The sequence below is a fragment of the Lineus longissimus genome, chromosome 9, assembly GCF_910592395.1.
Source record: "Lineus longissimus chromosome 9, tnLinLong1.2, whole genome shotgun sequence".
Lineage (NCBI taxonomy): Eukaryota > Metazoa > Nemertea > Pilidiophora > Heteronemertea > Lineidae > Lineus > Lineus longissimus.
Window position 1 is genome coordinate 14,981,332 of NC_088316.1, and position 13,533 is coordinate 14,994,864.

The window sequence follows — 13,533 nt, forward strand, 5'->3', positions numbered from 1 at the left end:
CACCAAATGGGCCATTTTGGAAAAACAAGAAGAGTTTGAAAAAGCTTTATTTCGCCCATCTTTCCCAAGATGGCAGCACAGTGAAATGGCACTCTGTAAAGTCATATCTGAACAGATTTGCCATAGCAGTTGACAACAAAGGTTGCCTTTGATTGACTGACTGACTGGCTCTTGAAAAGCTGAAAAGATCGTGTAAACATCAACCTTTTTCTCCTGCAGACAATTGGCCGAGAAACACCATGTGTTAATGCGACGATACGATCGGGAATCCAAAGCCAACAAGCGATTATCGATGGACAACGAAGAATTAATGTGGCGGTTAACGGAGGATGCTCCGGAATGTACCAGTCCGGGCCCGGGCAAAAAAATACCAGTTCCATGTCGCTCGCCGTCAAATCTGAGCGATGTTAGTTCACCAGATGGCGCGGTAAAACGATCTTGGTCGCCGCGGAGTGGTCCATTGTCGCCAGGGAGTGCTGAAGTTGCGGCCATGATTTCAAAAGTCCCAATGCGACGGTCAAAATCACGGACTAATGAAGCTTTACCGAGTGAGAAACGGACTTCTTCTAATAACTGTGACGATGAAACAAAATTTTATCAAACATTATGATGAGAATGTTGCGTTTGAGATTGGATATCAACAGTTTGAAATACTCAAGGTCGTTTGGACCAGTGCCCTTCAACTCAAGGTCGCTTGGACTTACTCAAGGTCAAGGTCATGGACCTGTCGTTGCTTTGGTAATCGCCTGGTATTGGAAGGAGTGATATTAAAAGTCGTGGCTAGGATAAAGTTCAATGTGGATATTGATATCTCTCATTGCGGTGCTAGTCAGAAATGCATTGTAGGACTCTGTCTGTGATGATTGAAGCCGGTGGTCGAACACTCTCACCTGGTTGAAAACCTGTTAGGACTTGGGGTTCTGCATTGTACCGGTATCTGAATTCCAGATTTCATCTATGATAGAGCAATAGAGTTGGTTTCAACTTGGGTCATAGTAGTTGGTCATAGAATGATGACCAGGGCCATATCTTTTACTGCCAATTCTGGTACTAGAGTAAAATAACTGCCAATCAGAATTATCACTGCTGGGAGTGCACCTGTGTGTATGAGCCTGTACCAGTCTCACAAGAAAGTAATTGTGTATGCAATGAAATGGATGTCAAGCTTTGGAGAGTTTACGTTTGGTTGGTTTTTCAAGTTGTGTACTGAGAGAGCATGTGCAACGATATGCACAGAAATGTACAGATCATTCATGTGTGGAATGAACTCGGTGCCAATCTATCTGGAACCATAATACACAGTACATAGCACATGTTGCAGTGCTAGTGTTATTGGTCCAGGTAGGGTGGTACTGGATACTGTGACCATTATAATTCTCAAGCAAATGGGTATATGTACGTCAATGGTCATGGTGTTATTGTCATATCATTGCCAGATAGATGTGTGCGCTTTTCAAACCAGCAATTTCGGTTGCTGTGACCTGTGACGTGCAATCAACAGCCAATTTCAAATCACTATTGTCATGTTGTCATGGCAATGTCCCAGGTCCTGGCAGCAGGGATTGCGAATTTATCAGCGCTGTTGACTCTGGCCCACTCATTGTATCATATCATTGAACTGGATGCAGGACAAGCCTGCTTCAACATTGGGAACAGACGCCTGCAAAAAATCATTGATGTATTTACTATGAATTTGTGTTTCTCCTGCCTTCTTTCTGCCCTGTGTAGGCCACGATCATTCTGTATGATTATAGGCAGCAAGACCAGCACAATACAGCGCGTCTCATAATGAATGCCAGAAAAAACTAATACCATCTGTGTAGATCTTCTTCTCGGATTACATGCATCATATCTTGCCAAGTTTATGTCAAAGTTTCCGAATTCTCCTGAAAATAGTTTCAATTACTCAAAGTGGTCTTAAAGAATATGTCATAGACAAAATAAATACCTAGGATTTGTTCTTGGTGGCATTGATTCTGGGACACACTGTCAAGTCCATCTCACTCATAGATGACATGTACATTTATACAGTTTACAGCGCACCAATGTGTATATAGGTTCAATCAACGTTGGCCGACTTGGAGTGTCAAAATATAAGCCGCTTTTAAATGGTTGCCATGCTGATTTGAATTCGATGTAAGTCCACATTTTATGAAGACTTGTTTAGTCAATCTGACCTGCATGCTGTTTGTGCACTTTGATATAAATGTTAACGTCACAGTGTCTGGTGTCCGTCGCAAGTTAAAAAATTGTTAACTAAATTTGGGTTTTGGTTATCTAAGACCATAATCTTAGTGGTTATGAGTGAGTTTTTTAGGAAAAATTCAGACCAGCATACATGTAGTTCGGTTTTACTAGCTTTGCTTCTCCATGTCCATGTGAGGTCAATATCACCCAATATGTCCAGACTTGAGCTAATATTTTGAATTGAATTTTAAAGTTTGGTTAAATGTGGGATTTTTCATAATGTATATCATTGTACGCCAGAAACTATGCATCTGTGTAAGTGGTTTCACCATCATAGTCGATTTTGGTTGCTATATCATTATAAGAAATTGTACTAATATGCTGAACTGTTGAGAAAAATCAGGGCTTTTCTTAAATTAAATTTTATATTTTCATTTACTGAGTATTTTAATTGGAAGGCTTTTTGGAGTGCAATTTAGAATAATTGTGTAACCTGGACATACATGAAAATTGAAGATATATATATGTATATATATCGAGATCACTTATATGTTGCGTGGCAATGTGGTACGTATATGTGTCGTTTATACCAGTCAAAATTTCACCATTGGAGTAAAATGATGTCTGAAGTATTATGCTTTTATACTGTTGGGCAGATCAGAATAGGGTCCAGTAAAGAAATGTTATGTCTCTGCAAGACAGGTGACTGAGCAGTTCTAGAGGCGCAAAATGTACATTTGGTTATTTTCTTTTAACCAACCAAAAGGGTTAATGAGTTCTAAATGAAATGTACTCGCTGCGTTCAGCTTTTGCAGAAATGTCTTGATACCATGATTATGCTTGTTCTGGTCCAAAGCCCTATGCCCAGGAATCTGCATAATAAAAACCTGTTGTAAACTTATTGTCAACTTATTGCAGTGTGATATAGACAATGCCATCGGTGTGTAATTTCAAGGTCTGGTTGCTTTACTTAAAACTACTGGGTGTCTCAAAAAAAGTAAATATTTTGTGTTTTTTGGGATACCCTGTATATACTTGATTCCTTTTCTTTCTGGGGTTTACCTGATTCGTTCCTGTTTTACCTGTTTATTCCATTCTGTTTACCTGTTTATTTTAAAGTTGTCTGTTTACATTGCTTCAGGTATTTCTTTTTATTATTTGAAAAACGTTATTTATTTCTACATTCTTCACTTGTTGTTGGCTTTCCGCAACATTTTAATTTTTCGTTGTCTAAAGTTCTGCTAAATGTTTTAAAGTTTTCACACTTTTTTGAGAGAATACACAAAAATTCTTGAATTTTAAACAGTTTTCACTCAATTTGCGCCAGAAAACAGAGAAAAAAAATTGGATTTGATGTAATTTTTCGTTAAATAATCTCACATTTGGCTAACTTTCTCAAAAGGCTGTTCACAATTGGCACTTGTTGGGTAGAATTTTGGAAAACGGCCAGTAGTGTGAAACCTTGGGGAGTGGGAAAAATTCGACTGCTCTCATCTTAAATACATGATTCTTTTGCTAATCCCTGCCCTTGCTTTAGAACCTAAGCTTTAAAGAAAAAATGCATTTATTTCACCTCAGAAGTGTCAAACCTCAATGTCTTGTCAAAGTGACAAATAATATTGGAAATAACCTTGGTATTCGTCACTTAGGCAAAACATCGACAAAGCGTGTGGTTTACATGTATTCATACACGAAAACTTAATATTGTCAAATCTGGTGTGAAATTGACATGCATGGGTCAGAGACATTCCTTTGATGTGGGTACATGTACATTTCTCCATAGATTGTCACTTGATTGAGGTACATGTACCTAGACTCCATGTATGGGTGTCCCAATTATTTGGGGAGAACCAGACTACTAAACTCATACTAAGTGGCTTTTTAGACTCAAAAGCTACTTTCAGGAGGTATCCCTGTATCTAAGGTATCCATGTCACAAGGGTGTCCCTATTTAAGGCATTCATGTCACAAGGGTGTCCCTATCTAAGGCATTCATGTCACAAGGGTGTCCCTATCTAAGGCATTCATGTCACATGGGTGTCCCTATCTAAGGCATTCATGTCACAAGGGAGCCCCTATCTAAGGCACCCATGCCTCAAGGGTGTCCCTATGTCAAGGGTATGTCTCTGCTTTTTTTTGTGGTGAGTTGTAAGATAAGAGACCAAAAGGTCTTACATTTCAGTGCAATCGATTGTAAATAGTTGAAATAAAAGCATATTTATTGTTCATGTGCTTCCTTCACATGTAAATCTATGTATTGTAGTTGTATTACAGTATCAGCACAACCTGTCCTAACTTTACTAAAGCTGGTAGCACACAGAGGAAGATGTCTTAGAGATCCTATAGCAGAGGTATCTTAAATACTTATAAACATCGAACATTTTGCTTTGTGGCAATGCATCATCTGAAGCCAAGGCAGCACAATGCCACTAACTATAAATGCCAGCAACAAAAACCATGTGTAAGGTCTTTAAAAACCTCCGTGGTACAGTCTCACAGTCACTTTACACCTCTTTGTTCTCACAGCTTAAGCTACAGGAAGAGACTACTAAGTCTGGCATGACAGTCAATGCAACTGAATGCATCATTGCCTGAAGGTCTGAAACTGACTACTCGAACGAAAATATATTTTGCTACGACAGTGGCCTGTGATTTAGACACCTGTGTGCGCTGCTGTTGAAACGAAGAACATTGCCACCTTTTCGGAAAACTCTATTAGTATGAGTTTAGCGACACTCCTCAACTCAAATTCTAGCATCAGCGTCGCAAATCAGGCCATTTGGTGCATTTTGGCGTGCTTTATCAGTGGTAAATAGAAATTGTGCCGAGTGTTGGTAGATTACTGTCAAATCAGCCGTGAACTGTTGCAGCTTTCTGGTACCTAAAGCTGTTACAATGCAGATGATGCCACCTTTAAAAGTCGCAACACTCCTGACTGGTTTTACAGCACATGTACAATGAAGATCTATTACAAAATGTACCAAGGTGAAGTGGCTCTGTATCTCAGCAAACTCATTCATTGTGTATCTGTGTAAAAACATTTCTGGTCAATCTTTGCCAAGTTCATCCGTTCTGTCACAACCCAGATGTTATGGGGTTCTGTTCCCTGTTTAGCCTTGCAGTTCAGTTCATTCAAGCTGTTCTGAGATGTAATTCAAGTCATTGTGCTGATTAAACTAAAGTAGACATATCAATGAGAATCTATTGTTTTATTTGCTTATTTCGAGCAGGAGGTGTACATGTACATCAGCTTGCTTTTTCCCTTACCTTGTGAAGAAAGTCAAGATCAAACCAATAAAATCACATCAGAATAGACCAGAGGACTGTCTCCTACAGGCATCTTAGAGTCTTGGCTTACCCATTTGCACCAACTAACTGGAGACAACCACCACTGAAAGTGCCAGAGGACAGTCTCTTCCAGAATGTATAGGCTCATATTCTCTTTGCCCAACGAAAGACATCAACATTAACATAGACTAGAGGAGTGTCCTCTCTAAGCAGACCAGACGACTGTCTCCTCCAGACCCATTTGTGAACACTAACTGGAGACAACCAAACAAAAATAGAGGACAGTCTCTTCCAGAATGTACAGGCTCATATTCTCTTTGCCCAACCAAAGACATCAACATTAACACCTCTTCCAGAATGTATAGGCTCGTCTTCTCTTTGCACAACCAAAGACAACAACATTAACATGGACTAGAGAACTGTCCTCTCTAAGCAGACCAGACGACTGTCTCCTCCAGACCCATTTGTGTACAACAACTGGAGACAACCACACAAAAATAGATCAGAGGACAGTCTCTTCCAGAATATGGCTCGTCTTCTCTTTGCCCAACCAGAGACAACAACATCAACATAGACCAGAGAACTGTCTTCTCTAAGCAGACCAGATGACTGTCTCCTCCAGACCCATTTGTGAACACAAACTGGAGATAACCACACAAAAATAGATCAAAGGACAGTCTCTTCCAGAATATGTAGGCTTGTCTTCTCTTTGCACAACCAAAGACAACATCATTAACAGAGAACTGTCCTCTCAGGCGGTCATCCGTAGCACACCTGGCTTCTTCTTGCGTTCAAACGGGGCGACACGCGTCAAAAATCAAACATGTAAAGCTTGCAGCACACTGGACGCCAACTTCGGCGGCAAGGCGCGTCAGACTGAACGCGACTGAACGCCGCTCGACGCCAGAGAACTTTGGCGGCAGTGGATCGCGCTCATAGCACACCCACTCAGAATTGGCGTCCAGTAGCGTCTTTTCCGCCACTTCCAAGAATCGTGGGGCTGCCATTTTGATATCATGTGACGTCAAGACGCAAGCTGATTGGCCAAAGCCTCGCCGTTGACGCTGGTTGACGCCAACTCTGGCGGCGATCCGTAGCACACCTGGATTCTTCTTGCATTCACTGGCGTTCAGACGCCGCTACAGGCGTCAAAAATCAAACATGCTAGATATCTGGCGGCAAGTGGCGGCAAGTGGCGGAGAGTGGCGTTTGCCTGACGCCGTCCGTAGCACACTACGGTTTTTCAGGCGTTCAGGACTCTTGCGGCAAAAACGCGCCTTGCCGCCGGAGTTGGCGTCCAGTGTGCTGCAAGCTTTAGATATTTGGCGTTTAGTTGCGGCAAGTTGCGGCAAGTCGCGTTCGCCGACGCCGTTCGTAGCAGACTAGGGATTTTTCAGGCGTTCAGGACTCTTGCGGCAAAAAACGCTTGTGAACGCCGAAGTTGGCGGCTAGTGTGCTACGGGCTAGGCTTGCGAAACCTGGCTTGTGTATATTTCTATAGCCATATAGCTCCGTTCATGTGCATGTTATGCAATAGCCCAGACCCACCTTTGACAATACCATCCAATTGGTCTAATGACATAACAATACAAGTTGGCGCTAAGCCGCCGGCCAGTCTTTCGCGGGGTCGAGGAATAGTGCCCGGATGGTGGCAAATATATTGTCTTTGGTCATGATCGGTTTCGGTTGATTTGAACGCAAGTCAGTTGGTGTGTGAGTGAACTGCGCAGAACATCGCTGGAAAACTTTTTCCGATTTCAAAGGTAAAATTCCCTTCAACATTTCGGAAATCAAGTTAAAAGAGCTGCAGCAGAAGGTAGGGCCCAGTATCTATGATTGATAATTGTTTGAGTTGGTTTCAACAGGTTTTTATAGCTGTTAAAAGTCATGCAGTCGCACTGAGAATGAACTGCGCAGTTAGAAATTTCAGTCGCAAATCTAAGGCATACAGTGGTAACTAATTAATCAACTGCGAAATGAACGCAGGTTGAATACAGTGAGTTAATCATTCAAACAATATCAAATGTAACCATGATGATACTTTTTACTGGGTGACCCATGCCTGTGGGATGTTTGATCCAACATACTTTGAGGCGGTTGGCGATCATTCTAGTCTATTGTTTGTAAGCACAGCGCCTCTTGTGATTTAAAGGTAAGGAGGCATACCAAAAGCGGTCAGCATGTTATTGCCAGGCAAGTAGATTCGGTAATTCTATTCAAACTTGGATTGTGATTGGTGTCGTATCAAAGGGAAGCTTTCACTGTGGTGAAAGCACTGAGAGTCTCCCTCCAAGGTAAGTTCAGTAAGGCAGGACTTATGTGCATGACTGGAAGGCTTTTGACTTCCAAACCTTGTCATATGATTTTTCAAAAATGCTTTAAATTTAAACAATCATTCATTTGGCTCCACTATCCCGACTGTGGTGTAGCACCCGACTGTAACTGGCATGAATAGGGAATACGCTGGTTATGGATGTCAGATCGTGGTTCCTTGACAATTGCAAACAATTTCACTGGACGTAACCCACGCGGCGACACCAAGGACCGCTGGCTGATCTATTGATATGTTCGTAGCAGGGTGTCAAAGTCGGGGAGACGAAGAGCCACTCGTCTCTTGTAGGGGGTTCATTGAAAGTGTTTGCATTTGTTAGCCTATAAACACAAGATTTTAATCCTTCAGTCCCGTGTTTGGCGGAGAAACTAATCTTACAGAAGGCCCAGTCATATTTCGTCATTGACGGTATCTCTGGGAGGCCCTGTGTGCCGTTGATCCAATATTCATTGAGGTTGTTGGAGAGACTTCTTGTCTAAACAGTACCATTCCGCCCCCTCTAAGGCATACAATGGTAACTTATAAACACAAGATTTTAATCCCTGTCTCGGGTGTCTTTGAGAGAGCTGATCATACACAGTTCCCAACCTACTCGTCAGCCAGCTGACAGATTCCCTGGGTCGAACGTGTTACTGTGATGTTTTCGAAGAGATACTTGTGGCTGTTGGAGAGACTTCTTGTCTAAACAGTACCATTATGCCCTCTCTAAGGCATACAGTGGTAACTAATTAATCAACTGCGAAATGAACGCAGGTTGAATACAGTGAGTTAATCATTCAAACAATATCAAATGTAACCATGATGATACTTTTTACTGGGTGACCCATGCCTGTGGGATGTTTGATCCAACATACTTTGAGGCGGTTGGCGATCATTCTAGTCTATTGTTTGCAAGCACAGCGCCTCTTGTGATTTAAGGGTAAGGAGGCATACCAAAAGCGGTCAGCATGTTATTGCCAGGCAGGTAGATTCGGTAATTCTATTCAAACTTGGATTGTGATTGGTGTCGTATCAAAGGGAAGCTTTCACTGTGGTCAAAGCACTGAGAGTCTCCCTCCAAGGTAAGTTCAGTAAGGCAGGACTTATGTGCATGACTGGAAGGCTTTTGACTTCCAAACCTTGTCATATGATTTTTCAAAAATGCTTTAAATTTAAACAATCATTCATTTGGCTCCACTATCCCGACTGTGGTGTAGCACCCGACTGTAACTGGCATGAATAGGGAATACGCTGGTTATGGATGTCAGATCGTGGTTCCTTGACAATTGCAAACAATTTCACTGGACGTAACCCACGCGGCGACACCAAGGACCGCTGGCTGATCTATTGATATGTTCGTAGCAGGGTGTCAAAGTCGGGGAGACAAAGAGCCACTCGTCTCTTGTAGGGGGTTCATTGAAAGTGTTTGCATTTGTTAGCCTATAAACACAAGATTTTAATCCTTCAGTCCCGTGTTTGGCGGAGAAACTAATCTTACAGAAGGCCCAGTCATATTTCGTCATTGACGGTATCTCTGGGAGGCCCTGTGTGCCGTTGATCCAATATTCATTGAGGTTGTTGGAGAGACTTCTTGTCTAAACAGTACCATTCCGCCCCCTCTAAGGCATACAATGGTAACTTATAAACACACGATTTTAATCTCTGTCTCGGGTGTCTTTGAGAGAGCTGATCATACACAATTCCCAACCTACTCGTCAGCCAGCTGACAGATTCCCTGTTACTGTGATGTTTTCGAAGAGATACTTGTGACTGTTGGAGAGACTTCTTGTCTAAACAGTACCATTATGCCCTCTCTAAGGCATACAGTGGTAACTAATTAATTAAATGCGAAATGAACGCAGGTTGAATACAGTGAGTTAATCATTCAAACAATATCAAATGTAACCATGATGATACTTTTTACTGGGTGACCCATGCCTGTTGGATGTTTGATCCAACATACTTTGAGGCGGTTGGCGATCATTCTAGTCTTTGTTTGCTAGCATAGCGCCTCTTGTGATTTAAAGGTAAGGAGGCATACCAAAAGCGGTCAGCATGTTATTGCCAAGGAAATAGATTCGGTAATTCTATTCAAACTTGGATTGTGATTGGCTAACTGAAACTTTGGCCTTGTTGGAAAGTATGGTAAGGAAATCTTGATTTTTATAACCATGACCCTGAAACCCACCTTAGCCTTGATCTGTCTCATAATTTCAGAGGCTTAGTCCAAGGATGAGTCCGATCCACGAGATGTGAGAGGACGAATGGTTGTCAGTCTTCCGTGGCAGTGCCCAGCAGTCTGGACAGTGGCAGTGCCCAGCAGTCCTAGGCCAGCAGCTCGAACCGGTAGAAAAAGGTAGACTTCGTACATAAAAACAACTTCTGCTAGAATGAGAAAAAGTCCACCTGATGCAGTTTATGGTATTTCGCCGTGCAAGCAAAAGAAACAGCTAGCCGTGTACAATCATTGGGCCACGCAAATGACGTACTGCAGAACAAATTAGATGGGGAGACTGATCGTTGGGGCACACCAAATACAAATGACGATTGAATAATCGTTTCTATTCTCCCAAATCTGCAAGTCTGCTCCCAGTTGCGCTAGAATAAGTTTTGAACTAACACTCCTGACCCTTATATCGATATAATTTCTCTCATCTTCAGAGAGATGGACCGACTCCCTTCCCGCGGCTGACAGCATCCTCCCATCGATGTATACAAGCCACCTGTCCTACTTCTACCGGCATCGTGACTAGTCCGCCGTGGTGACGAACAGTAACTCTGGACCTAGAGTGCTTATAAATCAGGATGTATAGATGTAACAGAAATGAACAAGGATAGAGTATTCCGTAGGGAGTTTTCGCAAAAGAGTAGGGACAATCCAGGATGAATGAGTGTACATGCAACAGTTTTAAATACCCTAAGATATAGTGTTCTGGGGACTGATTAATATATATTATGCGCATTGGTCTCTTAGGTGTTGATGTACACCAACCAACAGGGAAGGACTTGTTGCCAGAGGGACATTTCCTACTACTCCACTTGAATAGAAATCCTACCTAACTGTAGCGCCACCAGTTCCCAAATGTGGTGCCCACGTACAGATTGTTGTTAGAATATCTTTTTGTAAAACCTTTTCATAATATTTGACCAATGTATCAGGACGTTGAATATCTAAATTTGTCCTAAACATATCAAATAAAGAATGATAGTTTCACAATCAGTACTTGACGGCATTTCACTCGTCTTGAACTAGATTTGGGGGCGTAAGCTTCCGGTGACCGGTCAAGTGTTTTTCATAAAGATAAGTGAAAAACCAGGAATACCAAAGGTATCACTATTGACAGTGCATCCACAGTATGCACTGAAAATGTATGGCTTGCCTCGGGTAAATCAACGAGGCCTCCTCGACCCTCCGCTGCGATTTGGACGAATTCTCGTCCGAATGTGACACTCTGAATGTGACACTGATTGTGACAATGCGTGGACACCGGTGGATTGTTACTTTTACATGATTGTACCCATCTGTAAGACATGTCTTGCAGCATGTTTCTTTCTGCAGTTGATCAGGATTGTCACATCCGAGACTGGTGTCCGAGGGACACGTTATCTTCTTGCAAGAAATCTCTCCATTCTGGAAATGATGACATGGACTTAGCAATGATCCTATCAAGAAAATGACGTATCTTCCTAGCTCTATTAAAGGTTATCAAAGTCTTCGAGGAGAATCAAGAACACTTGATTGTTTCTCACCGTGATGAGAAGGGTATTTTCTATGAATGTAAGAAGTTCAGTTGGCAAAACGTTGCAGATTTTCATCATCAGTCCGTCATTTCGATCGTTGGTCAAAATGGTGCACCGTGAACAAGTATTTAGAAGGACAGACCTGCCCAGCAACCTCGTTCATCATTGGAGGACATCACAACTTACCAGACACGAGCAGGTGACGCACGGTAGCTTGCCTACACCTTCAACCACTGTATGCCAGGTTGAGCCATTCTTATAGGTGAGATCGTCGGTCACACAATCTAGATTTGAAAACGAATAATTCTAACTGGGCAGAAGCGTTGTGAAATATCCAAAGTACCCGCTGCAGGAGCCAGATGTATCCTCTTTCCTCTGATCCATTTTTGTGTGCTTGTCTCAAGTTGGTCTTTACAAATGGCCTTGAGGAGATAGTCGTCTGGTCTGCTTAGAGAGGACAGTCCTCTGGTCCATGTCAATGTTGATGTCTTTGGTTGGGCAAAGAGAATACGAGCCTAAACATTCTGGAAGAGACTGTCCTCTGATCTATTTTTGTGTGGTTGTCTCCAGTTGGTGTACACAAATGGGTCTGGAGGAGACAGTCATCTGGTCTGCTTAGAGAAGACAGTCCTCTAGTCTATGTTAATGTTGATGTCTTTGGTTGGGCAAAGAGAAGACGAGCCAATACATTCTGGAAGAGACTGTCCTCTGATCTATTTTTGTGTGGTTGTCTCCAGTAGTTGTACACAAATGGGTCTGGAGGTGACAGTCGTCTGGTCTTCTAAGAGAGGACAGCCGTCTAGTCTATGTTAATGTTGATGTCTCTGGTTGGGCAAAGAGAATATGAGCCTATACATTCTGGAAGAGACTGTCCTCTGATCTATTTTTGTGTGGTTGTCTCCAGTTGGTGCTCACAAATGGGTCTGGAGGTGACAGTCATCTGGCCTGCTTAGAGAGGACAGTCCTCTAGTCTATGTCAATGTTGATGTCTTTGGTTGGGCAAAGAGAAGACGAGCCTATACATTCTGGAAGAGACTGTTTTGTGGCACTTTCAGTGGTGGTTGTCTCCAGTTAGTGTTCACAAATGGGTCTGGAGGAGACAGTCATCTGGTCTGCTTAGAGAAGACAGTTCTCTAGTCTATGTTAATGTTGATGTCTTTGGTTGGGCAAAGAGAAGACGAGCCTATACATTCTGGAAGAGACTGTCCTCTGGCACTTTCAGCAGTGGTTGTCTCCAGCTAGTGTTCACAAATGGGTCTGGAAGAGACAGTCATCTGGTCTGCTTAGAGAGGACAGTCCTTACTGACTTACATTACTTGGGAGGTACCTTGGTGCTGCTTCCTTTTGTCCTTGTTCTCTTTCTGAGAGCTGCCATATGAGGAATGGTCAGTTGGGGCAATCACTGTCTCAGGTGTTCTGGTTGTGACACGCTGCATGGGTGTGTGTGTGGTGCCTTTTTTTTAACTTGTTGTGTGTAAGAGATCTGGCACTTGCGTGGATTGGTCAGATGGGGGAATAGCTGTCTCAGGAGTTCTGGTTGTGACACAGTCTTGGAAGGTACCTGGGTCTCCCTCTCTTTGTCCTTGTTCTCTTTCTGAGAGCTGACAGATGTGGAATGGTCAGACAGGGTAATAGCTGTCTTGGGTGTTCTGGTTGTGAAGCACAACCTGGATGCTACCTTATATTGTCCTTGTTCTCTTTATGAGATATGACACTTGTGGAATGGTTAGAGAGGGTAATAGCTGTCTTGGGTGTTCTGGTTGTGAAGCACAACCTGGATGCTACCTCATATTGTCCTTGTTCTCTTTCTGAGAGCTGACATATGTAGAATGGTCAGACAGGGCAACAACTGTCTTAGGCGTCTCTGATTGTGGCAAAGTACCCGGGAAGGACCTGGGTGCTGCCAATTTTGCCTCGTACTCTTTAAGAGGTCTGACACTTGTGGAATGGTGTGATTGGGGTTATCCTTTACCTCACTGATCAAGCAGAGAAAACAACGACCAATG

The 13,533-nt window shown here is 42.7% G+C and overlaps 1 protein-coding gene and 1 long non-coding RNA gene across 13 annotated transcripts in view; both read left to right on the plus strand.

The window, feature by feature from the left end:
- LOC135493525 (CAP-Gly domain-containing linker protein 1-like) overlaps positions 1 to 5,387 on the plus strand; it is a 74,272-nt gene extending 68,885 nt beyond the window's left edge. For all 12 annotated transcript variants that reach the window (XM_064780913.1, XM_064780911.1, XM_064780905.1 and 9 more), the window contains one exon: positions 220 to 5,387. In XM_064780913.1, coding sequence (XP_064636983.1) covers positions 220 to 610 — 391 coding nt within the window. In that variant the 3' untranslated portion in view covers positions 611 to 5,387. The remainder of the gene's footprint in view (positions 1 to 219) is intronic.
- Positions 5,388 to 7,165: 1,778 nt separating this feature from the next.
- LOC135493977 (uncharacterized) lies at positions 7,166 to 10,976 on the plus strand. The gene is made up of 3 exons (XR_010448327.1): positions 7,166 to 7,291; positions 10,004 to 10,142; positions 10,448 to 10,976. It is a non-coding gene; the product is annotated as an uncharacterized LOC135493977 (long non-coding RNA).
- Positions 10,977 to 13,533: the final 2,557 nt, after the last annotated feature.